Below are 26565 nucleotides of genomic sequence, written 5' to 3' on the forward strand. Positions count from 1 at the left end.
AAGGAAGACACCTATTTTGTTGTTAGGCATTAATGCTGTGATGACCATGATACATAAACATACCTGTAGTGTCATTATGGAAGCAGCAAAATAATTAAAATAACAAAAAGAAAGTAAAAAGAGGATGTAAATTATGTGAAGTGTAGTGCGAAATTTCTTAGACATCAGATTAATCTTTATCTCACTTTAATTATTGAAAATGGTATCAAATGACCCTAAATGCTTCTCTGGCTAATTGTCCTCAAAGTAGAATTGGACATAAAGAATTAAACATCTGTTTTAGACAAAAAGGTTTCCTCATTAAGCACAAGTCACATTCTTACAGGCATTTTGATGCACAAGCACTGGAGCAAGAAGGAGTGACCCCCTCACCAACCAATTTGCTGTGACTATCACTGCACAGCCAAATACAGTTCAGGAGTACTAAACATAATTCATATGCATGCACTCTTTTTTGTTATTATATCATTTGACACCTGTAGCATACATGATGTGCCTACAGACATTTACAACTCTACAGAAAACCCCTACTTTTCTGGAGAGATGATGGGCATCCAAGCTGGAAAATATGACAGTATGTGTGTCATAGAACACCAATCGGCAATTACAAAAACAATGGATGTGGGTGCATGTCACATTCCACTGTTGACTGTGGCACACGCTAAAAGTCCACTGACGTTACAGCTGTGCCGCTAATCGCTAATCGCGGCTATTGTAGTCAATTTTTGTGAGTCCAGCAGATGCAGCTTCCCAGAGGTGACCGGTCTATTTTTGACAGAAGCCATGTCAAGCAGCACAGAGCAGATCAAACCGGGCAGGAAGTCAGACACAGAATGGCACGGAGAATAAAATAACAATAAAAAAAAGAAATCCTACAACTACGTAGCCTACTTAATCATATTAGAAGCACAAAAAGCAAACGCTGTTTACCAAATCAACAAACTCAACATGTCAGCAAAATCAGGCAGGCAAAATGCTTTGATTCTGAAATGCTCCTTGTGGCATATGCAGCCTGCTGACGACAGAACGAAACGGGGTCACAGAGAGCTGTGAAAATGGTAGTAGAAGCACAAAACGGGCAAATTAATAACTAGTCAATAACGTGAGGCATGCTACACGCTCTGCTGCTAAAACACTTCTGAGACGCTTCCAGTGGACTTTGACACTGGGCTCAGGATGGAACAAAACCGTGGCGCAACCATAACACGCCATAGCTGGAGTCAGTGGACTTCAGGAGTTAAATGTAATGGTTACCTTGTGCAGACCAAACTTTTGTATCCAGATGGGAGCTGAGGGGGTCTCTAGACCTAATCAGCTACATTGCCAAAACATACCCTACCAACTTAGCCTGAGCCCCATGTTCCTAACCTTAACCATCAAACAAAGTATTAACACTAATATAAATGGTAAACCTTATGGTGGTCGACTGAATGTCCACAGAAGCAACATTTGATGAGAAACTTTGGTTTCGGATAATAAGACGAGAGTCAGTGGTCAGCTTCAAATTCTCTTGCTTGTTATCCAAGGAAGGTTAAAATCAAGGGCAGCTGGACCTGGATGAAGATGCTTCTTCAGTTGTGGGTGAGATGCAAAAAGTCTTCAAGTATCTTCAACCAAGTCCAGTTGATTTAACCTTCCTAGGAGATTTTCCTGTGTTGATTCAAGGTAGGCTAATTATTTTCCACAGATTTTTTCAATCCCTAGTTCATCTTAACACTAAAAATGCAGTGAATGAAAACTACTGGTGGTATGTGCACTATTTCCTACAGGCAGAGTGGGCTAACAAATATTTGACTGTATCACATTCTCTAGAGAAGATAAATAAACGCAACAAAAAAAAATCGCCTTCTGACTCAATCAGGGGAGACTTACTCTGATGGGTCTGCATCAATATTTTCACAGGGGGCAGAGAAGGCTGTTGTGAGGCCTCTGATCTCACTTCAGGCGTTTTGCTTCAAGTCGTGTAAATTTGCTGGCTCTGCGTGTTTTGCATAATTTGGCAAACAGCGCCTTCAAGTTAGCAAAGCAGTTACTTAAGCACACTAATAATTGATGGTATACTACAGCAAGAGTGCCCTTTACTGACTAACCACACGACATTACTGGACTAAATATCTAAATAGGTCTGCTATTGCTAATAGCACTCCCTTTATATCATGTACCACGATGTCCTTAAATACAAACATCTGTACTGTATACAATAATAAACAACACACTGGCTCAGACCAGCTGTCAGACCAACAGTCTGTCTCATCCCCGTTGTCAAAGAACATGAAAACCCCTGTTTACTGTGAAATAACTCCACATACATATGCAGTGATTGTGAGAATACAAAACACTATTCTTGAACAAATGTCCTGTAACTTGGTCGAGGTCTTTACTTTTTAATTAGCTTTCTAAGACTGACCAGCTGACCTGATATAGGTTTTCTTCCCTCAGTTTCTCCCACACACAGAGATACACATCCACTCTCACTGTCTCTGCTGCTCTCTACTGTATTCAATACTAACATGACCTCAATGTCATGACTCACCACTCCTGTCTCTGCACATATTTACCCACAAGAATACATATTTATGATTCCCAGGCCTGATCTAGCTGCTGGACACTGAGTTTGCACTGCCGTTTGACAAATGACTTTACATTTGCACTTCTTGGTTAATTTGTAATGTAAAGTTAACACTATAAAGAACACTAGGTCAATGTTTCTTTGGTGACAAAGTCTGCCATAATTAAAATGACGACATACACCTGAATAAGCTTGTCTTTTGTTTAAACACATTTAGTTTTGGGCTCAGCACAAAAGAGAATTGAGATGTGCCTATGCACTATTTATTTTTATTTATTTATTTGTATTAATTTATTTGACAGTGACAATGCTCATTGATCAACAGGGGAAAAAAAGTGGTGTAAAGGACGCAGAGTAAACCTATGGTGCTAATCTAACAAAAGCATCCTAAAAACACAATAAAACAAAATATATTACAAAATAAGACAATAAATAAGCACATAATAGTAGAGTGCAAATCCAACAATAAATAATGCCACAGTATAACACATGTTGTTAGCTACAAACCATTCAAAAAAGTGCAGCTTAAATATAATTTCCATTTTACAGGAGTACAGCACAATTAAAAATTAAGAGATACCTCCAGTTGTTTAATTAAATGTAAGAGCACATTCCTCTGTGAATGTATTAAAGTACAGAGTACAAAGTACAGTACAAAGAAATCATCACCCTGCATATCGTTTGGTTAGGTTTCATTTACAATCATCATAAACAGATGGCCACGGCAGAACTTCCAAAGCTTTGATGTGGTGTAATTATATCTCAATAGTGCACAAAGTTAAAAAGCTTGAAAATATGATATTATCAACTGTATGTATGGATGCATAATTTTCACATTTACGGGTGGAGAGAGCATTGTAAGTTCCAAAAAGGAGTAACAAACCCCCAACAACCTCATAGTGTTTCTTCTTCTTCTCTTTCCTAAATAACATCATATATGACCATTTTCTTGCAGGGGATCTGAGATGACATGCTATTCATTTTCTAAAAACATTATTTAAAGAAACCTCTATATACAGTATGCTCATCCTATCAAACTGATTGTTATTCGTGGTGACAGTTCTAGACATGACAATGATTTTGACAAAATGTGTGAGCATGTGTGATGTTATAACATTATTTTAGCAAACAGATTTTATATTATCACACTGGGAGACATTAGCAGCCACCCCTTGCGAGCTTGCAAGTTGCTATCTCCTGATTTATTACACATATCAAAGGTAATTCCACTGACTTCCGCCCTGTGCCGCTCCATCTGCAATGCTGATCGATCTGCCCTTTGTATCTCCATAAGCCAGCCTGCCATACACTAATAGAGGAGGTATAAAGTTACTTTGTGACCTTAATAAAACCTTCACTTTGTAGTTTAGCTTGCCGCCACCTCCTGAATCAAGCAGCTCAGCAGCACGTCGACATAAAAACAAACATCCCAACTTGCTGTGGACACAGTAAATCTGTTCAACATCCAGATCCACTTCTTCTATCCTTCCAGCTTTCACATTCCCTCTGCTGTGCATGATGCTGTGATACACGTTGTCACATAAAAATGCCAAGCCTCTTCTATCTCAGGAGCATGACAGAGAGGGCGAGAAAGTGGAAGCAGAAGGAAACCATTTAGTGTGTAAAAAAGAGAGGAATGGTTGAGAGGTTACTTTAATAACAGATTCAGTTTGAGTATTTATTTTTCAATTGCCTTGAAGAAAATGTTGCAGAATCTTTCCCTGGATGAAAAAAAAACAAACATTCTGTCTTCACAAAGGTCCAAAGCCAAAGGTCATTTTGTTTCAACAATAGAATTTCTCAGCATGACGTTCCGCAGGGAATAGCTCAGTTAGACTTGAAAAAAGCTTACTGAACTGTTGCAAGGTCTTAATATTTAGTAATGTTTTTGAAAATGTTGTAATTAGCAAGTCCCACAACTGGGCCCTTCAACAAAGCAATAATAGTAAAACTTATTTCTTTGGCACTTCCCTCATTCCCAAAGCACAACAAAGCGTTTAGGTTGTATTCACAGCTGACTTTTTGGAGGGCTTTGTTCTCGCTGTTACACAATGCAAAGCCAGTCCTGTGGCTCCATTTGAGAATGAAAGTTTGACGAAGCACTCTCTTTTCCATCACAAATAATTCACTATAGTTCCATTACAGAAATACAGTCATCCACTATCAGAATAGGGCATGTCAGTGCAGCTAATAAAATCAGGAGCGTGGATCCCATGTGTGTTCAGTGGGAGCCAGATGGACATTTGTTTAGCAGCACGACAGTGCTCACCAGAGCTGATTGTGAAGACTTTATGTAAAAACGTTTTTTGCGAGATTAACATGGGAAATATTGGCACCTGTTTGTTTTTCCACATTTATTATTAAAATAGATATGTTAATAAAGAAACTTTAAATCAGTACATTTTGGATTTTGTGCTCATAATTAATACACTAAGTAGTAGTTTATGTCCACTTATTTTACTCTCTCCCATGGTTCAGTTAAGGACAGGGAGACAGGCCTGTAGTTTGAGGGTAGTTCAGTGTTAATGTTAATTGGTAGTGCAAAAGGTCAGTTCACAGCTTTGGCACACAGCAGACTAAGCAGTGGCTGGCACTAAAAATGCAGATTGTCAAGTACTGGCAATACACTCAACAACACCATTGTTTTCTTCTTTATAGTTCGTCATGTCAAGTAGGAACTATTACAGGAAAACCACAATTTTCCAATCTTTGGCCAATAAAGTTTCAGAAACATCTTGTGGAGAGTACGATAAGGGTACAGTTTGTAAGGCAATAACTATGGCAGTGTCAACTGTCACATGGAATCTGATCTTTTCCAGTTCGGATTTGGACTTTCATATGTGGTCCAAATCCGATACGGCAACTTTTTAAATGCCAACTGAGTCTGGACACTCAGGTATGAAATGATGCGACTTTGACGTCACTCTAGAGCAGCTGTTTCACAGTTCTGCTGTAGACGGAGCTGCTGTGAACGAAAATGCTTCACAAAAAGCTATTATAAACATGTGGTTCTCTTTTTTTCTACCTTGCTATCATCTGCTCACAAATTCCCTTTCTTATACCTGAAATCCACCGGACCTCGAGCTCTCTTCTGAGTTATGTGTATGCTACTTGTGCCCGTGCCGACAAGAGAGGGAGAGTTGTGGGGCAGTTGTGTTTTACAGCGCCAGTTGTGTTTTACAGCGCCAGTTGTGAACACATGTCATAATTCGGGAGAAATGTGACCTGTGAGGGACCAATTAAAAACGTGAGTCTCCAGTGAAAATTGAGAGCGTCAGCAAGTAGGAGCTAACCGGAGCTATACTCTGTGGCTCTGTTTACTTCTGTATGACAGCATGCTGCTGTGTGATGTCATGTTATTCTTCTGCGCATGCGGGTCACTTTCAAGCTGTGGACAGTTCAGACTGGAGTCTGATATGGGCCACATTGAGGCAATAATGTGAACTGTCAAACAAAAAAGTCGGATCTGGGGAAAAAATCTTAATTGAGCATTAAGACCTGCAATCTGAACGTTGCCTATGTTTCAGAGCATGAACAAGGAAGCCAATGAAGTCACTGCAGCAGAAAGAGAAACACTCTAACTTTAAATGGGAAGAAAAACCAGGGTGTAACAAAACTTAATAGGCCTCTAGTATTGGCTTTAAACAGCTAACTTACACACAGAGACACAGAAAGGAACACAGATTTGTTAAATGGTCCCGGCAGGGTGTGTTTGGCAGCTGTGACCCAATTCCATACTACATATTAATTCTATCTGGGTTTTCAGTTTGCAGTGCATTCACAGTTCGAAAATGACAAAAGTAAGTAACTCAAAGATGTCAGCAGAGACGTCAGCAAAGATGTGAGCTTGCAGACTAAACTTGCTTGATTTTTGAAAGCAAATGATGGATGCTATTGTCCTACAATTCAATGTGCAACTGAAACAGAGGAGCTAAAATTAAAAGCAATTATGGATGATTGATAGCAAATGAATAACACATGATTTGGTTGAAATAAAAACATTTGCTTTCTGTTTCTGCAGTTTTTTTTAGATTTTCCACAAGAAGCAAAAATTGGTAGCTAGACTGATAAGTGAAAAGTGCACATCTAGTATCAGTATACAGTGTGGTATTGCGGCGCAATGTTTTGTACTGACAACAGTAAGCAGGCATTGTGGGTAAACACCACCCACTGATAAATTATATATAGTATATAACACAGGGGACATTTGTGCAATTGTTTTCATGTTCTTGTGTGAGATGCTCTCTTTCCAAAGATCAATTTTATTTTGGAAAATGAGCCCATTTTGGCAGAACCTCTGTCCTCAGCAAGATGTTTCTGAAGATTATCTGTCATCCAGGTCATAGTTATCCAAGGAAGGTTAAAATCAAGGGCAGCTGGACTGGTTGAGGATACTTGAAGACGTTTGCCTCTCAACCAGGAGGCTTCTTCAGTTCTGGAGAAGCCTCTTGAATAACAGCTGAAACGTCTTTGAGTACCTTCAACCAAGTCCATGGGTCCAAGTTCAACTGTCCTTTATTTTAACCTTCCTTGGATAACTATGACCTGGCTGACTGAGAATCTTCACAGACACCCTCAGTCCTCCTTTTTTTTGGGGGGGGGGGGGGATTTAAGGGTTATGGTTGGAATTAGACTTGGGTTAAGGTTACAGTGAGAATGGTCTCAGTAAATCACTGCAACTGTAAACCGTACTGAAAAAAGAGATTTAGCCAAAGTGTAAGTGTATGTTAAGATTCCTTCATGTGTATTTTGGCAACTGTGCGCATGCTTCTTCCCACTTTTTCTATAGATTAATGTTTACAGTATGGATGCTGGCTGTGTGCGAACTATACCATGGCTTTCGGGGAGCTCACTTCTTTTCCCCACTCTCCCTAAGGGTGGGGGGGCAGACTGATTCTTACTGCTGAATCATTAATAGCTGCAAGCATGTAGGCATGGGCTGAAGTATCAGGCATGTTTGTGTTATTATAATAAGAAAAATATAATTATTATCATCATCATATGTAGCCATTTTGTTACAATTACGCTACACCCAACAGCTGTTGGTGACCTGTCCTTTCTTTTCTCCATGAGAGGGAAGAATTTTGAAAAGTTGCGTAGCACTACAGGGAGCCCCCAGCTGCAGGACTGCAAGGATCATGCGTAATATCTAGCCAGATGGAACGATCACGAACCATTTACAGCGCGTCGGCCGTACTAGCGACACAACCTGTCCCGGAGAGGGAGTGGGGCGGACTAGGGAGATCTAGGGAGACAGGAGATCGCGGAGCGACCGGCCCGCTGCAGACGGTTGGTGATTGTTCCCTCTGGCTGGATGAAGTCTGATGCTCCTGAATCTACACACGGATCCACAACGATAGAGAATTATATAGAAATTAATGGCAATAAAGCATGCTGTCAATATTTTAGAGACCCCCCAAAATATCACAAATCATGCTTTTAGGGGAGCTGATATCTTATTTATGGGAGCTAAGCTCCCCTTAGATCCCCCGTAGTTCGTACCCTGGATGCTGGTATGTTTGTGCCTTCATATGTCTGTTAGTACTGTCTACATGTGCATGCCATTGTGTGTGTGGGTGTGTCAGGTTGAGCTCCAGTGACATGAGAAGCACTAGACATTGACACAGAAACTTGTTGGCGTTCATCAGGATCACTGCCATCATCTCCTCTCCCAACCCTGCACCCCCTTTCCTCTCCTAAATATATAGCAGTACTCTGGAGATACTATCTCTTCCACTCACATTTGAGAAATGTGCAAAGGGGTGCAAACACACATGCACTCGCCTCTCTCCGTCCCTCCTTGACTCACTCACCCCATCACTCATTCACCAGCTCCTCTTTTCTCTCAGTAACAAGCTGACAACAGCCAGATCAGGCAGACCTAGTACATCATGACATCTGCTGACAGATGGATCCAACCTATGGCCAACATGGCCATAACTGGAAGATGAAAGTACTCCTATATGCTCAGTCTCAGCCTGAAGCAAAGCATTGTGGGGCTGCAACCCTGAAATAGTTTCGCCACTCTTGGCCAGGCACAAACAACCCTGCAGTAAACCCAAATAAGAAAAATAATGGCTCCATTATTGGTATATTCCTGCAGCACATGATTATCTTTTTATAGCCAGCAGTGTTTATGTACACACGTAAACACAACCACCCACGCTCACACTTACACTCTCACCCAGACACACACCCTCATGTTCATATTATAACAAACTATTATATGCAATAAAAAACATATTATATGCAGATTAGAGAGTACTGATAAGAAATCATATGGAATGTCTGTTTAATTAATCGATTAAATTAAGACAAACGATTTCAGCATTTTTCATCATTTTCTGCTGGTAATATTAATATATGAAGCCTGCGGGTTTCAGTTCTACCCTCAGTTAAATCTTTTTTCCTGACTCAAATGCAATACAATACACATTTTGTCAGCAGCAGCAGTCTAAGCAGCATGATTCATATTTCATATTTCTTCAGTCCTACGGATTCTATAAAAGCAAAACTAAAATGTTACATGATTGTTCTCCTATTTCTATTTTATTGCTGCTATTAATATGTTTCTCCCTGCAAGCAGGTTGCATGGATTTTACTTCTTGAATCAACACATCACCCACATTTTATGCAAGTATGTTTTGGTTTCAATCGTGACCAGCAGAGTCAAAAAAATATTATGTTTTAAAGTATAATGGCCTATGTTGAAAAGGCAACAAATGGATGCACGCATTGCTTTTTGCCTCTGTCTCATTCTTGATCATAAACAAGGAACCGAATGAAGTTGCAAATCCTGCACATTCTGGCAAAAGTATATTTCAAGTTTATTATCTTAAATTCAGTCTTGACCAGCTTTCTTACTGGTAGTTATGACATTGTTCTCGCTATCTATGACATCTGGGGAAAAGGATCATTTATTAAAAGGAGGTCTTGAATTGTGGAACCCTTATAGCTCTAAATACTGCTCCTATTTAGAGCATTATAAGGGGGCATCAAGTGTGGGTTAAGTCCTACTACCTGGCGATGTGTGAATGCTCACTTCAGTTTTCAAGACTGCACGTGTGGGTATTTGGGACAGACCCAAACTGTCCATCACAGTTTACAGACTCATGTTCTGGTTCAACTTTGATCTCCTGTACTTGCCGTAGTTGTGCAAACCCAGTTTCCTTTTGCAATGAAGGATAATAACCAGTGGCTGTGATTCAGGAGGTAGAGCGGGTTGCCCGTTAATTTAAAGATTGGCGGTTCAATCCCTGGCTCCTCCATGCTGCATGTCAAAGTGTCCTTCGGGAAGATACTGTACCCCAAATTTCCCCATGTAGCTATTCCACCAGTGTATACATTAGTTAGTTTCTGTTTGAGCTCTTAGGCTCAGTGTGTGAATGGTGAATGCGATGTGATGTCGGAAAGACTAGAAAGGCGCAGTACAAATACAGAACATTGACATTTACATAAACGACATCACAGGTGAGATCTTCATGGAGATATGCTATATCAAAAACTGCAGTAAATCAGAATGATTCTTTCAGGATATGGTGATGGTGGTTATGCCCACATCACAGGGAATATAAGCTTTTCCTGGATCTTTCAACCATACATCACCATCTTCAACGGCAAAGACAGGTTTCTGATGATGTTTCACTGAGTCACAAACACACTACAAACTATTTTAAGAGCTTTACATGTTAAAAACAAAATTGCAGTAACATACATTTCAATTTCATTATTACATTTCAACAGACATTCAGGTAAGATTTAATTGTCTGGAATAGGGAAAAAAGGCAGCCACGTAGGACAACCACAGCACTCTCCTGTTGAAGATGTCAGAAGGACGATTAGTGTCAGTGTGACAGTGACAATGACAAGATTTTGAAAGAGGAAAGCGTTAAAAATTCATGAACACTTAAGGGAGGAGGATGTGCACGAGGGAGCTGCTGTATGTGGAGATTGTGTTTGAACCTTGTCCTTGTTGCATGTTTGTATGTGTGTGCAATCAAGCCCCACTCCTCTGAAAACATACTGACAGAGGGCTGCTTCTTGTTAGTCAGAACTGGAGACTGACATGCCTGGGCTCAAGGCGCTGTTGCCAATTCAGAGTGAAGTGCACTACAGTGAAAATATACATCAGCAGGTTAGTATAGCTCCCAGGTAGCGCTGGAACTCCAGACCTACTTAATATTGCAGACACAGCTTGTCTTCAGTTATTCTGTCTTTTCTATTCACCCTCACTGTCTTTTTCAAACTCTCTCCCTCTTTCTGTTTCTCTCGTCTCCTTTTCTCAACAATCCATTATGTAAATATATATTTTACTCTACATCTTCCTCTTTTTACTGTCACATTAATTTTTCTTTCCTCTCTTCGTGAATGCTGAAAATTCACCGCTGTGCCAGAGTTCAGTCACTGGGGAAAGATTCCCCAAGATAGACATGGAAAATTACAGGGTCTTTGTGGCCATCTTAAAACTTTCCCTCAATTTTTTTCTTAAAAAAATCAATAGCAATTCTCTGTGTTCTCTTTTTGTATCAGTTCTCCATCCTGCAGGAGGGGGCAATGCAAACTCATTCAGAGGTTTGAAGGGGAAAAGGAGGGTTCATTTGCATACATTTGCATCCTATTAACACATCAAACCTGACTTGAAAGGGATGCCTTGATTAGGAACACCACCAAATTACTGTATGTCTACTTCCTCACTGCTCTATTCCGCTTGTCCTCTCACTATCTCCTCAGCTTACTCTTCTCTGCTTCGCCGCTGAGTATTGTTACTGTACAGTACAAATGTTGTGTGTTTGTGTGTAATCGTACATCATTATAAAGAATAAGCCTGGAATATTCCTCTACCTTTGGTGTGCCAAACATTCCATACTAACCCATTTCTGTCTCTTGCCTTCTCTCTTTTTCTGCTTCTTTCTTTTGTCTTTCCCCATAAGGCCATGACTCTTACGTTGACGTATCAGGTTTGACAGAGCTGTCAAACATTTTAAGTCTATGTGTGCATGTGTGTTATATCTCCCAGCACACCTACAAAGTGCTTATACACATGTCCACAGTATGTTGCAAGTCTCCTAAAGATGAGTTGACTGTGTTGGAATATAAATGTGCCACCATATTGCCGCTGATGCATCGCTGATTTATGTAACAAAATACTCCCTTCAAAATCATAGGAGAAAGTGAAAGTATCTTTACCACTTCTGCTTTCACTGTGTTTGATACCATGGACATATTCCTGTTTTCTAAATGCTGGACAGTAAACTCCCCCAACTGGATGGGGCAAAACACAGTCCATGATTCATTGCACATTTTGGAAAAGAGCATCATGGAAATCTTAAAACCACAATAATAATAATAATAATAATATTTTAATTATATGTTTATATTTATTTTCTATGGGTATGGCAACATTATTTACCCAGCAAATATGCACTGTACAAGGAAGTCTACAGGAAAGATAATCTTGCCAAGAAACGACTGGTGTAGTTAGTTTTCTTCACAAGATTACACAATTGTTCGTGGCAAGTTCACATGCCTGAACTTTCTTCACTTGTTTGCTCCGATTTCAAAAGCAGCTTTCCTTGGCAGAAAAAGTAAAAATGCTGAAGTGCACTGTTATTCATTCAAAGTCTTCATTCTTCTGTTTTTTTTTTTTTTAATTATTCTTTGATGGCCAATGCATTTTTACTGAAAAGCATTTATTCAATCTCTGCCCTGAAATCATGAAAATTATAATAGTAATAACCAAGAATTAATATACTTAATCTTCTCAAATTTTATCGGACTGCTTTGGGAAATTCTTCCGTCGTCAAAAACCTGCAGTTGGCATCGTCAGGGTCCAATTGCCACAGGCTGAGAGGGTCATTCACAGGGAAACGTCATTGTGATTAATGATCGTAATTAGTCTAAGTACTTTTATTCATAACAGTGTTGAATATGACAATTATTTAAAGCTTTCAAGGATTACTGGCTGCAGTGCACATGCCAATTCTCTATTTGCTGTCACTTTCTGTCAAAATCATACCGCATGTTGTTGCACGTACATAACACTGCAGAATCTAACAACAGACAACAGCTTCTAGTCTTATAGTTTCAATCCTTGTGATGGCTTTGACAGATTCAGTCACAATATGACTTTTTTTCAAATGAGCATTTGGACCACATTATGTCTGTCATAAAGAGATTGTGTGTGTGTGGAAGAATGCTCACACATAAGAGGACCTTATACTCTGTGCTGTTTACCAAACCAAGTGAACTAATGCAATTGCACAATTAAAGTTGTTAAATCTTGCTAATTAAAACTAACAAAGGCATCAATACAAATCAATTGCACGTTGAGAAGTTGGAGAGCCTAGGAAACGGCATTGAGAAGTCGGCTTGAGAAATCTCACAATTACAGGGAATAACACACTAATCAGATATTAACACTAATTCGCCTCTGCATGAAGAGCACAAACATATACACAGTGATGGTGCATTGCCCAACAGAGGGTCCAATCACAATCCAATTGAGACCCATGCATTAGAGTCCTCGTTGGTCTGGATTTGGAAATAAAAAGGGCCAAATGAGCTGTATGCTTTGTCAAATCTGAGGGTTGGATGGAAATATTGGTTGTACACCAATCATTCACCATCTAACAAAATAATGCTAGCATAGCATCAGAGTTGTGTTTCGCTGGCTTTTAAATGTAAGTCAGTGCTCGCTCTCCCTTTAACTCTGGTTTGGTTTCCGTCAACACTCAAATAAAATAACTGGGATTTTCTTTGTGTAGCTAAGATAGCTAAAAAAAACTATATGGATGATTAAAAAACAGAAAAATGATGGCTCAATCCTCTGTACTGCATGAAATGCACCCTGACTGAGCTGCCAAGAGATCATTAAGCCTTCATTGTATGATAATTCAATCAGCACACAGTGACATACTGACGTTTGGCCACCATTGCTCACACTCGCAACTTCTCTCAGTCACCATGTCACCAAGAAAAGCACTCTCATCGCCTGTTTCCTGGTTTATATTTGTCTTCCTCCCTCCTTGGCTCCCTCCCAGCATCTGTTTTCCATTCTCAGGCACGCTGAGTGCTCCTCTTGGAGGATTCACTCGCCGAAAGCAGAGCGTTCTAGCCACAATATGCGGTCTCTTATCTGTTTAATTTTCTCCCACCTCGAAAGCATGCCACGGCATCAGCCTTGTTTATTACTGTCAGAGAGACACCAGTCGAACTCCCACTGGTGTGCCATTATTATCGCACAGATGGCGATGAGGGTTGGGAGAGATAGACGGAGCAACAGAGATCAAGAGAGAGAAAACAGAAAGAGGGAGGGCGGGGTAAGGAGAAGAAACAGGACGAAAGAGAGAGAAAATTTGTGGTATTTTCCATTTTAACTGCAATCAGATGGTTTTATAAATGTAGGCAGGAGTAGATCACATGTTTTGACAATCCACCTTTACAGTACTCGGTTTACAGCAGTACACACATATACACTCACACAAACACTTATAGTGAGCATCTGACATGCCTTTATATAAGTGGCTTTCTCCTGACAAGGTAAATCCCTGCTGCCAGAAACAATATCGCACAGAATGCAATGACCCCTCCATACATTCCCTGACTCCAGCTATGCTCACCTCCTGGATGTCTGTGGTCTCTCAGGCACTCACATGTGTGTTATTGTGTAAATGGATGCATATATCCTTCCAAGTGCCCAGAGGAGAGACTGCAGGACCTTGGAGTGTAACATTTTCTCTCGCAGGTTTTGAGGATGTAGTATGTTCACAATCCAGTAATGATGCAGATGATGTTTTGATGTCTAGGTTAAAGCTGACATTTGACTGAAGCAGCTTTTTAGACATAGGTTACTCATAACCATTGTTTCACTAGTAGTTAAATTACTATATTTCAGTGTGTAGCAGGTCCTGACTACATTTTGACACATAGTAATTGAAATCTGATTGAACAAAAGGGGTGAAACCAGTCTGGGGAGACTTAACAAAAAAATATTTAATATTTGGATAAAAAAAAAAATCAATTGATCAATTAAAGGGCAACATTTCTACACCATCACAGTTTGGTGCTTTTTAATACACATCTTGTTAAATGTTCCATTTTGTAAAAAATATTATAATTATTATATATGTACTGCATGCAATATTTCATAGTAAAGTATATTAATAATATTTAGTATGGCACTGGTACTCCCAAATCCTTCAGGTGCCTGTTTTCCTTTTTCATCTGTGCTTTAATCTCCTTGTTTACTGGCAGCTGAGATGTGTGTCATTGCTGCTATGTTTTTAATTTCATGCATGCTCCTTGTTAATTGGCTTGCCAGTGTGTGCATGTGTGCACGAGCAGGGACGGTAACATTTTGTATACTTAGCAGCCACTCTTTGCACGTATGAGGCCCAAGTCAACGCTTTGGAATAGCACAAGGTCACCTAGGAAAGGAAAAGCTAGAGTCCAGAGAGAGCGGATGAGGAGGATTGTGAGTCAGGGAAGGGGGATTACTCTCTAAAAAGAAGCAATCACACAGACACAAATGCGCACTTTAGCATTCTATGTCGTGAGCATTTGACACACCATTATACAAGAGGCTTTCTCCTGACAAGGTAAATCACTGATGCCAGAAACAACATCACGCAGAATGCAATGACCCCTCCACATATTCTCTGACTCTTGCAAGGCTCACCTGAATGTCTGTGGTCTCTTGAGGTGACAGACACTCACATGTGTGAGTTACTGTGTGAGTGGATGCGTGCAAGTGCCCAGAAAAGAGACTGGAGGATCTTGGAGGCTAACATTTTGTCATGCAGAGAAAACTTCTCATGTTTATTACTTAGTGCGTACTCACACTAGGCCCGCTTGCCTTGTCCCCCCCCACTCCCCCGCTGGCCTGCACTCACACTGTGCATAACAATCCCAGCCGGAGCACGTTTACGTCATCACTTCAGTGTTTCCCATACATTGACTATTTGTGGCACGGATCAGTGTACTGTGCCCGGGCACGGCACGAAGTGATCACACTGTTCAAACGAACTGGACTTTGGGGGTTAAGCGTGCTCAGGCACGGTACGGATCGCATAGTGTGAGTACGCCCTTAGTTTGGTCTACAGTTAAAGCCTCAACATTATGCATCCTAATTAGTGCATCCTAATTTCCTATGCAACATTTGATTAATTTTTTTACATTTCTTACGTTTTGAGTATGTAAGCAGATGACGTCTAGACTTCTAAGTTTAAGCTGAGTGAAATTTGGTTGAAAAGTTTAACCTTTTAACACATAGGTTAATCATAACATGCAGTCAATCGTAACACCAGCTCCAGACAGCTATAGTTTACATCATCAATAGCATATGCTGGTGAACTAGATAGTAAGCTGAATGTCCGTGGGCAAATAATTTAGTTACCTGACACACAAATCATGGCTTGAATGGCTGGAATAGTGTTGTGTGGCTCGGTCTGAAGCCACTTTCTTTGTTTCCCATTTACGGAACCAGGGCTGTGTACAAACATCAGATTTTTTTTTCAGACCATGAAGGGATATTCACTGAATTTGACAAAAAGACTGTGTATTGATCACACACCCTACTTTTAAAGCAGTTTCTGTCATTTACAATTTAGGTTTTAAAGAATGTGTTAGCACTGGACCTGCAGTAGGATTTTACAATTTCTTCCTGAAAAAAGACTCTCAGTTGGTGAGAGGTCAGCTCTATGACCTACAACACATTCTGGGCCAAAAACTTAGCGTCCAACACACAAACTGTGCCAGGTTTTTGTTTGTGTCTCATATATCTGTTCCTCCCCTCTAGAGAGTGTCTGTGTCAGCCCCCGGTGTCATTGGTGGGGGCTTTGCAGGGATCTCTTGCAAACCCCTGCAGCCACCACCTGCCAGGTGAGATTGCCTTTCTGTCGCTCTGGAATAGCCTCTTGACAGAGGGCAATGAGATGGGCTTAGCTAGCCCTTGTTGCTAACTAGACTGAGGGAGAACCTTACTGCCTGGTCACACCAGCAGGAGGAAATACATAATAAACAGGCCAGAACTCGAATCCACTGCACCTGCAAAGATAAATAAACAGTGTCCCTGGTCCTTTGGCTCAACAGAGTGAGAATTAGGAAACAGTGCATTTGTTATTCCGAGTGCCACCACAAACCCATAATATTATAACGAGAGTACATAGGCAAATAGGGACGGAAGATATTTCAATTAAAATTATTTGAACTAGCAATTAAACTAAAACTATCATTAACGTTTTTGGTCTTTTTGGGAAAATCCTGAGATGAGAAAGTAGTTAATCAAATGCATCATCACATACTTTTATAACTGAATGCTTTGGCCTCTTGCCATGTTCTGAAAATATTATCTTAGCACACTGACTAATTTACTGGTTAGCTGAGCACTAATGATTGAATGCCTGACTTTGGTGCCCAAAGCAGTGAGCACTGTTGTGTGTGTGTGTGTGTTTATTGTGTCTGTAAGTGTGAGAGGGAAAGAGCAAACCTAGTGACTCACGTTTGAATCCCTCCCCTCTCTGCATCTGTCCCTGTGGGTTGACAAACATCGCACGCAGACAGCACTAAACAGCGCTCTTGGGGACAATCCGCAGTTATTTTACAACTTGTTGGGAATGGCACCTGATACTTGAATTATGACTCTTTGGAGAAAATCATTGCAAAAAGGATCAAGTTTCATCTTGCAAATAAAAAAGATTTATTCTGTGACAAATAATGCCACAAACCGGCTTAATTTATCCCCTGTAAATGTCTGGATTGATCACACTTTTACAACCTGATTTGTCTCAATTTGTTGTAAACACAAATTTAATCAGATTATTCATTGATCCTTTGCCTAGGGTGACATTTGTAATTCGTTTGTTGATGAGAATAAATTAACAGTATTTTAGTCACTTAAGAGCCTCACTCAGAAAGAACATCCATTCATTAAATTCCAAAAAGACTGAATCATTACCTTAGTTGAATACCTAAGCATAAAATATTACCCTTTTTAAAACCATCAATGTTATTTTTTTAAGCAAAGCACTAAACACACTTCATAGTTTTACTGCATGATTATACCAGATGTTATTCAAATTGAGAACGGGTGCCATATTGTTTGATGGTCCATATCTTTCCTTTTGAGAGCTCATTGCCACACGATTAGGCAGTAGATATCAAGTCAGTGCACATTTTTCTCTCATGGACCTCAAAACACACACATTAACATGCATAGACAGTGTGTTCAAGGCCATCCCAGTGTACATCACAAACTTCACTCTTTAACAGCTACACTTGTCCACAGATTATGTTGTCATAGCAACGGAGGCGAGCAATGGAGGCGTGCAACAGCCCTCCCCCATCTCCAACTCTTCGTCCAACTATACCTCGGCCTTTCTCTCTTGCTCTCTGTTTCTTTCCTCTCTTATGATGCTTCCCCTTCTCCCTTTCAAATAGCATTGCTTTTCTGCAATGAAATAGAAAGCTAAAATAAAACGTGGAATTTGGTTGACTTTTGACTGGATTACACACTGCATACTATAGTGAAATCTGCAAAAGACAGACTAAAGTGGGTAACAATGCATTCACTTAAGGGACAAGTTGTCCGTATTTGTACTTCAAGTAAACAAGAAACCCAGTTTTCATCACAGTAGGAGATTAGAGAAACACGGTTAAAGAACAGGTCTGCTGTTGCAGAAATCTAATTGTTGCACTGTCAGTCCACTTGCCCCCCCCCCCCAAAAAAAACATCCCTCAGGGAGCAGTATCTTGTATAAAGTTTGGTATTTTAATTATATCCAAATTAGACTATGCATAGGGGAGGAATCTTATCACTGGCCATGCAGCATGCAAGTGAATTTTATAGCAACCCAACCCGTTCTCATCTCAGGCATCATATACGCACACTTTGACAAAACCTTGGCTATTGTACGCAAAATGTCGATTTGGCGTTTGTATGATATGCTGCAGTTTGCTATTGCATTGCAACACAAAGGAGGCTAACCCTACCTGCTAGCACATTGGCCGCTTGTCAAGCATGTGTATATGACGCAATGGGTTGACTATTAATGGAAATGTATAGACAAATCCCCTACGTACATGGATTTGTTTATGTGCATGTGTACACATAGATATAATCTTTGTTTACGTGCACATGCATCACTGCATCTTTTGTGTCCAACTTTGTACAAAGATTTTCAGTTTAGTGAGTCTCGCTTACATTGCTGAGCCAAAACTCACCCAACCTTCCACACACACTCACATACAGACACACTTGTGGACACATACAAATGTATACTTGTACCCCAGGGAAGGCAAAACAGTCTCTTTGAAAAACAGGTCGAGTGGAAGTCCTGCGGTTAGATTTAGAAGAAGTTGTTCTGGGACTTAATTAGTAAAAGGGCCCCACATTTGAACAGGGTAAGTGCCCATGAGCTCTACTCTCAAATCTGGGACAACTAAGACACACACACACACACACACACATCCACACACACACACACACACACACACACACACACACACACAACAGCAATATCCATGCATACATGGACACTCACAAGTTATACATACACATACAGACCCATCTACTCTATACGATATATTAAGGAGCATCTCCTATAGATATCTACCAACAGCCAATAGATAATGAGATGAGTGTGTCACAGGAAGTATTTTGAGTATCACACACTAAAAAAAGGCTGTTTCGCGTGGAACATGACTCCGATAAGTTTGTAGCTTGTTGGTTTGCTAGAGAAGTGGATTATGCTAGGTTTGAGAACTCTCAATGTAATGTCTTGTTACCATACTCCTTGAAGGAGGAAGCTACAAACTTTTTCAGAACCATTCTATAAACCTACAGTGGGTGTGGTGACTGAATGATATTCAAAAGAACAGGAAGAAACAGAAAACAGGAGCAGGGCTGAAGACGAGTAAGATCAACAGCAGCTGGTCAGTCACTTACTTGCAGTGCTTGTGAGGCCCACTAAGCGTCTCTATGACAAAGCATTCGCCACCGTTTAGGCAGTAGGCCAAATCCTTCTCATGACAGGGTTTGAAGTGCTCTGAGTGCAGTGGAGGGACAGTTGGAGATGCTGCAAGACAAAAAAAAAGAAACTCTTGTTAGCCATAACCAACCCATAAATATTTTATTATGAATGCATTTATTCTCAAACAATCAGGCTTAGTGACGGCGTTAATTCATCTCCGTCTTCTATCAGCCGATAACTCTTCAAACCTCATTGTTGTCTTCTTGCTCTACAATTCTGCAAATAAATCATCATATCATCCTAAACTGCAGCAGGAAAGCATGTAAAGAGAGTCAGTTTTCCAGCATTGACTACTTAGTCTCCATCCAAGCATCCATAACAAGTGGCTGCCACCGCCTCATAACATACTGCACGTTGTGGATAATACCAAACACACTATTGTTTGTTTAGACCCTGCAATGTCACCGGCTGAAAGATGGATGGAGAACGGGTAATAATCTGTCCTGCTGTGATGAATAATCTGTGGTCACAGTAGTGCTGTTGGAGAGCTTCACTTTTCCCAGAGATTTATCACAACATGCATGGCTGATTGTGGACAGTACACACTTATGAGGGAATCAGTTCAGCGTTCCTTAATGGATGATCTTATCATTAAAATTAATAAGAGAAGCACCAGTTGCTTAAGAGAAAATATGAAAATGCTAAAATGACCTGATTAGAAAAAAGTGAAACCCGGGTGCAATTAAAGGCGTTGTAGGCATTTTTGTGCTTGTTGAGGATAATTTATGAAACAAAAAAGACAATGTATGTAGACATTTCAGAGAGTTCATGGGCAGTCATCCATCAGCAGTGTTTTGAAGTTTGTCGGGGCACGGCTTTCAGACGTGTGGAGAAATCAGATCTGCACCACTGCTGATGTTCTTATTAATACCAGACCAGACTGCTGACGGTTTCCTTTGTGCTTACAAATGAAACATGAGTCTGCTAAGGCCTTTCATTAGCGAACCCTCAGCCATGTTTTCTAAAGTAGCTGGATGAACAATGATGAGCTAGAACTTTATGCTTCAGTAACTAAAATTCAGTTCTCAGAGGATGCTGTTATTACCACTGGTGTACTGATTTCTGTATTAGCTTGTCCTTTAATGGTGTGTGGAAAATAGATCCAAATGAACTGAAGATTTCTCAATCAAGAGATAATGAGAGATTAATAATAAGCAGTGTTTGGAGGGGAATGGATGGGGGGGAAGCGAGGTGAGTTATTTCAGTTTTGCTTGAGATCCCTTAATCAGCAGTATGAGGTGTGTGTGGGGGCGGTGGGTTAAATTATGAGATGCTGGGTGGTGATAGGGCACTTGGGATGTTAAACAAACATTGGTAATTGGCTGTTGAGGGACTAGTTTTCATGTGAGAGGGGAAGTTAGGTCAGCTGTAAGATGGTTTTTATTATATTGATGATGTCAATAGGTTGGACATGATGACAAGAGGGTCTTAAAGTGGTAGCTTGTTTAAAAAATGTTTCATCAACTTTTGAGCATGTGAACCCTTTTAAATCCAAATTTAAATCCACAGTTACTGCAGCTAAAGGTAAACACCACTGAAAATTCGAACATATTGAGATCGGCGTTGACTTGCTTGGAGTCCTTCCCAGCCTGTGCAAACAGTTTTATAAAATCTTCTGTGGTTCTCAAAGTGCATCCATATGAGAAAAGTAGTAAGTAAATATTTCTTACGTACTTTTTAGGATGAATATCGTCTTGGGCAAACTGGGGGTGCCCCATACTAGGAACAAAAAGTTAGGATGTCTTATCTCTTTTGACAATTGTGTTTTCCTAATTTTGCGGTAGTGCAACACTAAATCACTGGAGGAACGCTTCAAACTATGTTTATTTAATATTAAATAATTTGTATGTAGTGCAACTGTCCTAAAGTCAACTTTTAGACTAAACATTTACTTTTTGAGAGAACAATGTGAATGCTTGATTCAAGGCAATATTGAACTTATTGTTCTAAGCTAAAAACTTTTGTAACAAATATGGCATTGGAGGTTGAAATGATTCGATATCTGACTGCATGATGCTTTTGTCAGCTTGTCTTTCTGGCTACATAGAATACCTTTCAACACGCTGATTGACTGTGAGGGTATATTCTCACTAAGGAGACGTGAAACCCTAACCTGCTCTGAAAACACAAGACAATGTAAACCCTGCAGATGCTGCTTGATGGAGAAATAAAACAAATAAAATTACAAATAAAATTTATATCCATATTTGCTTTCATTGAATTCTTGAATATTAGCCATGTTTTTCCCTCTGCTGTATTACACGTGCAATGGAGCTGATGAGTTACAGGGCAGGCTGTGCGGTCTGTGTGTCCAGATGCCTTTGCTCACTCCAGATATTCCCACCTTCATTCTGGTTTCAGAATCCTCATAGTTGCCAGATTTTTGGGAACTGTGTGAAACCGACAATTTGTATAATTTGAATGCGACAAAAAGCTGTCTTGTTTTTTTCAACAAAACAGTTCTGAAGCAGCCACAGACAAACTGTAAACTACGGCAATGCAAGTGGGTGCTTCCAACTTTCATGCAGCATATTGGAGTTTGCTTCCTGTCACAGAAGAACAATTAATGTTGTTTTTTTAAACCAGTAATCATGATCTCTCTTTAACTTTAGCCATACTATAGTTGCCATAAGAAGATAAATAAATCATTTTAAAAGTGTTTATGCATAATCATTCAATATTAACTCAATTTTGGCTATAGGGTTAGAACTCGACAGCTCCCCCATGTCATTTGACTTAATATGACTGTATGATAAGTGCACATTATGCTCACACTAGATGGAAATTATAAAGTCAGCTTAGCATGACAAAACTACAGCATGTACATGGATCCACGCATCAACCAACTGGCACCTCAACACAACCTCTTTAAAGCCTTAATTTACAGATCACATTCACAAGAATATAATAGGATTTAATTAAATTTGAAGAATGTATTTTCAGCAGCTAACTAGAAAGATGAAGAGAAAGAAAGACAGATTCATAATAGAGTAAGAGGGAATTCATAATGCAACAATACCATTTTGTATGTCCTGACACAATTCCTGTGGCTTCCAGTTGCAGAGACACTTAAACAAAGGCCAGAATCACAAAGCACTGATTTCTTAGCACTTGCTCTACAACACTACTAGATTTTTTTTGAAACATAAAAGGTTTTCCTCCAGACATGATTTCATGCTTGGACTGGGCTGTGCTGTTTTGTTAGTCCTGGCGATGAGTGACAGAAACGCCATTTGTCGTCCTCTCCCTTTGTTTTTTGTTGACAGAGTTGTCACAATGCACTGTAGGTTGTTTAGCTTAGCACTCGTCACCTGTCAGCTCAGACGTAGCACGCACTCAAAGAATTGTGTCATTTTAAGAGGGAATGCCAAAGTCGACAAAAATCTTTTCAATTTGGTGAAAATATCACTGCAAGTTTAAAAACATTGCTCACAGAAGACACACGTCAATCATTGCAGAAGAAAACAGTCCAATTTACTCCGGCCTGCTGTGAAGAGAGAATGAGGGAGAGGCACCACAAGGATCAATAAACCATCAGGCGCGGGATAACATAGCCCTCCACTTCAATCCCTCTTTTCCTTCTTTTCTCTCCATCTGTCTGTTTACAGGAAGAAAATGAGGAAGGAATAAGAAATCTGCTGATTTTCAATTTGAACAAGGCAATGCCAGGGTGAAGTGGAGAGAAGGCAGCAGCCATTTATGTAACACTTAAAAATTTAATGATAAACAAGATCAATCAGAGCCCTTTCTGAACTCCCATCAGTGACACTGATGTCTTTAGAACCATCTCAAAGAATATGCTAAGGAGATCAACACTGAGATGAATCTAGTCACTAGTGGGTGCAAGTGATGCAGTGTTCATGATTTAATTATTGTTCTTCCATTTTATTAAATCCAGATCAGCAGGGGAACATAAAGCCTGAATCTGAGCATTTACACATTCAAATGCGGAGACCTGACAGTGCAATCCTGTCTCCTACAAAATACGTTTTCATACAACTAATTTACATTAAGAAATATATTTTGGAGGAAAGAAGGACATCGACACTGGAAACTTTGGTTTGCTTCCAATGCTGTTAAAACACTTGGTTAAGGAGAGATCTTTTCTGTATTTAACACATTAATGCATACTGTACCTCAGGATTATATTACACCCTGTCAAAATCATTATTTTAACTAAGTAATTACTAAACTCCCTGATATTCCTCAAACTGTTTGTTTTTTTGGTGTCAAAATGTCAAAAATGAGAAAAAGCATTGTTTTTCTTAAAAAAGTCAGCAGAGAGCTCATGTATGTACATCACACCCACTTAATTACTTCATTTCAGAAGCTTCACTTGTCAAAGGCAAATCAGGTTTATAGACCAAATGTTCACACAGTAAAAGACAGATGCCCATAGCCGTTAACGGGAACCTAACTAGTATCAACCCTTCACTGCTACTTTCAACCATATTGAATTAATTACTATGTACAGATTGCCATGTGTCGTAGGAGATTCCCTCTTAAGATGCCTCGCAGCTATAAGTTTCTTGGCAGCTGCAAGCAGAATAAATACATATTTTGCTTGTCTTTTACTAGAGAGTTCTAAGATTAGCTAACAATGGGTCCCAAGGCATGTGGTCAGCAAATACTTTATTAAGCAAGTCCAATATTTCCCCTCAAAAATAATCTAGGAGTCAGCATCTCCTGAATATTAGACCATGACAATGGTCTCTATAGGGTGGTTACACTTTGCTTTGTGTCATTTTGGTGTTGGATTGAACTACAAAACAAAGAAAATGAAACGGATCTTTCGCCATGCTTTTTCATTGAGAGTTTGAACGAACGAATGTTTAATATGCTTAGTGCAGAAAATATTGCAGTTGGTTTTTTAAAAATGTAAAGAATTTGCAGTCTAGCCACGTTGCAAGCGAAAACACAAAGCTTTTCTTTACTGGTGTTGCAATCTTTTCTAAATTATTTACCTTCAAAGGGCCAGTTGCTGTACTTAAGCACAATACAAGTCAAGAGCTAACAATTACCAACAAAATGCTGATTAAGTAGAATCAGTGAAACATGTGTCTGTGGTGAACATGTTGGATTGATACTGAAGGCAGAAGGTATCTTGCCTACATGACTGTATGCACTGGAGAAAATGAAAATGAAAATTTGTGTTATGATTATTATATATTTTGCATCTTCTCTCTATGTCTCTCAGTCACTACTTCATGTTTTCTTACTTTCTTCCCTCCTCTCTTTCATCTCAGTACATGAGTATGTACCCATAAACAGATGTGTTAGAGGGGGTTACAACGTGACAGTCCCGTAATGGAGGCCTGTAATGGCGTCCTTCACGGATAACATACCCCCAGAGTGGCAGTCTGAGAGGCAACCAGCCAGCCAGCCAGTCTGTTAACTAGCAAGGCAGCCATGCTAACTGATAGCAGAGGTCTCTGGCAGGCTAGTTCTTATTATTGATTGGCCCTGAGGGAAAGAATAGACCAGAGGCAACTGGACTAGAAGCAAAAAGGGGACATGTTTTTTTCTATTGTAGAAAGAGGTGGAGGTAGGTGTTTAAGATGTAAGTAGCGGTGTAGAAGGGTAGCAGTTCACAAACAGAGAAGACAGCCATTTAAACTGGATGAAGATGCACCACCCAAACTTTGGACTGGACCTCAATTGGGTCAATGAATTGCACTGTAATAATATAAATGCATACACAAAGCCAGATGACAAAAATGTGTGTCGTAGCAGGCATTCAATTTCTAAAAACAGATTTGGGCTAAAAGATCCAACAGAAAACATCAACCTCCAGAGAAGTTGAGGCCAGTGCAAGTTCACAATGTTGTGCACAGGGTCATGTGAAACAACAAACGGCAGATTTACAGATACTATAGCCACACAGTCATTGCAAAGAATGAATTAATATGTATACACATAGAATAATATACAGTATACATGTTGTGTGTCCATCTAAATTTCTTACATTGCTAACATTATCCATCTAAGTTTCAGTGCATCATAATTAACAGCTGACCTGAGAACGTCAGCCAGCTATCAGCTGTGGCTGACTTAGTAAAATCTTCCCCCTTATTAACTTACTGGTCTGCTGTGTAGCTGCTCACTCTCTCAGACCGTATGTGAGGAGGGGCAAGACAGTCATGGGCACTTGATAGAGTTAACTGAGGGAAACAAATGACTTATATGAAATAACTGGAGGCGACATGTCTTCCTGTGTCCTGGTACAATATAGTCCTTTAATGGACTAAAACACGGAACCCACTGGCGGTGGTTTCTTTGATTACTCTCGGGTAAGATTTAAGTTGGCCATTATAATGGCATTTTATTATCCCACTTTGACTTTTCAGTGTATTTCTGCCAAACAAATGTATGAACAAGTGTGAAAAAAATCCAATTGTGGAACTGGCTCTAGCAGTGGTTGCCTGTGCCTGTGGTGTGATAAGTGAAACTGTGAAGCTGATATTTAGATTATGTTCATGCTCTGCATTTAAAACAGATGAGATAATTCATTTATTTAATGCATGGGCTGTGACTTAATCGGTAGCACACAACGAAAGCCATCTGATGGTGCATTCTGGAGCCATTTACGAACAAACCATCCGAAAGGTGTTAGAAACTCATGTACTCAGATGTTTTAATCCTCAAACAGATGTTGTTTTGTCCATGGAATCATTCACATCCTTTTCACTCCAGAGATCATAAATATATTACCCATGACATACTTTGCACTGCGCAAAATGATATACTGCAGCAACTCCTAGCTTTTTCTGAGTACACACAGGACTGTCTAACTTAAACTTTAAGCTCAATTGTTAAGATTTTAAAATTAACACAATGATATAATCTGCAGCTTTTTCATTAACCACTTTAAGCTGGTACTGCACCTGACTGTACCTGGCTATTGCAACTGGAGTACTTCTTCTGTCTGTACGCCTTCTTCCAATGTGCTAAAAGCATCAAATGACGTGA

At 39.8% G+C, this 26565-nt stretch overlaps 1 protein-coding gene across 1 annotated transcript in view; it reads right to left on the reverse strand.

The window, feature by feature from the left end:
* LOC123980620 (pro-neuregulin-3, membrane-bound isoform) overlaps positions 1 to 26565 on the reverse strand; it is a 358599-nt gene that overhangs the window by 110450 nt on the left and 221584 nt on the right. The window contains exon 3 of the mRNA XM_046065115.1: positions 19512 to 19641. Coding sequence (XP_045921071.1) covers positions 19512 to 19641 — 130 coding nt within the window. The remainder of the gene's footprint in view (positions 1 to 19511; positions 19642 to 26565) is intronic.

This window comes from Micropterus dolomieu, linkage group LG12 (assembly GCF_021292245.1).
Source record: "Micropterus dolomieu isolate WLL.071019.BEF.003 ecotype Adirondacks linkage group LG12, ASM2129224v1, whole genome shotgun sequence".
Lineage (NCBI taxonomy): Eukaryota > Metazoa > Chordata > Actinopteri > Centrarchiformes > Centrarchidae > Micropterus > Micropterus dolomieu.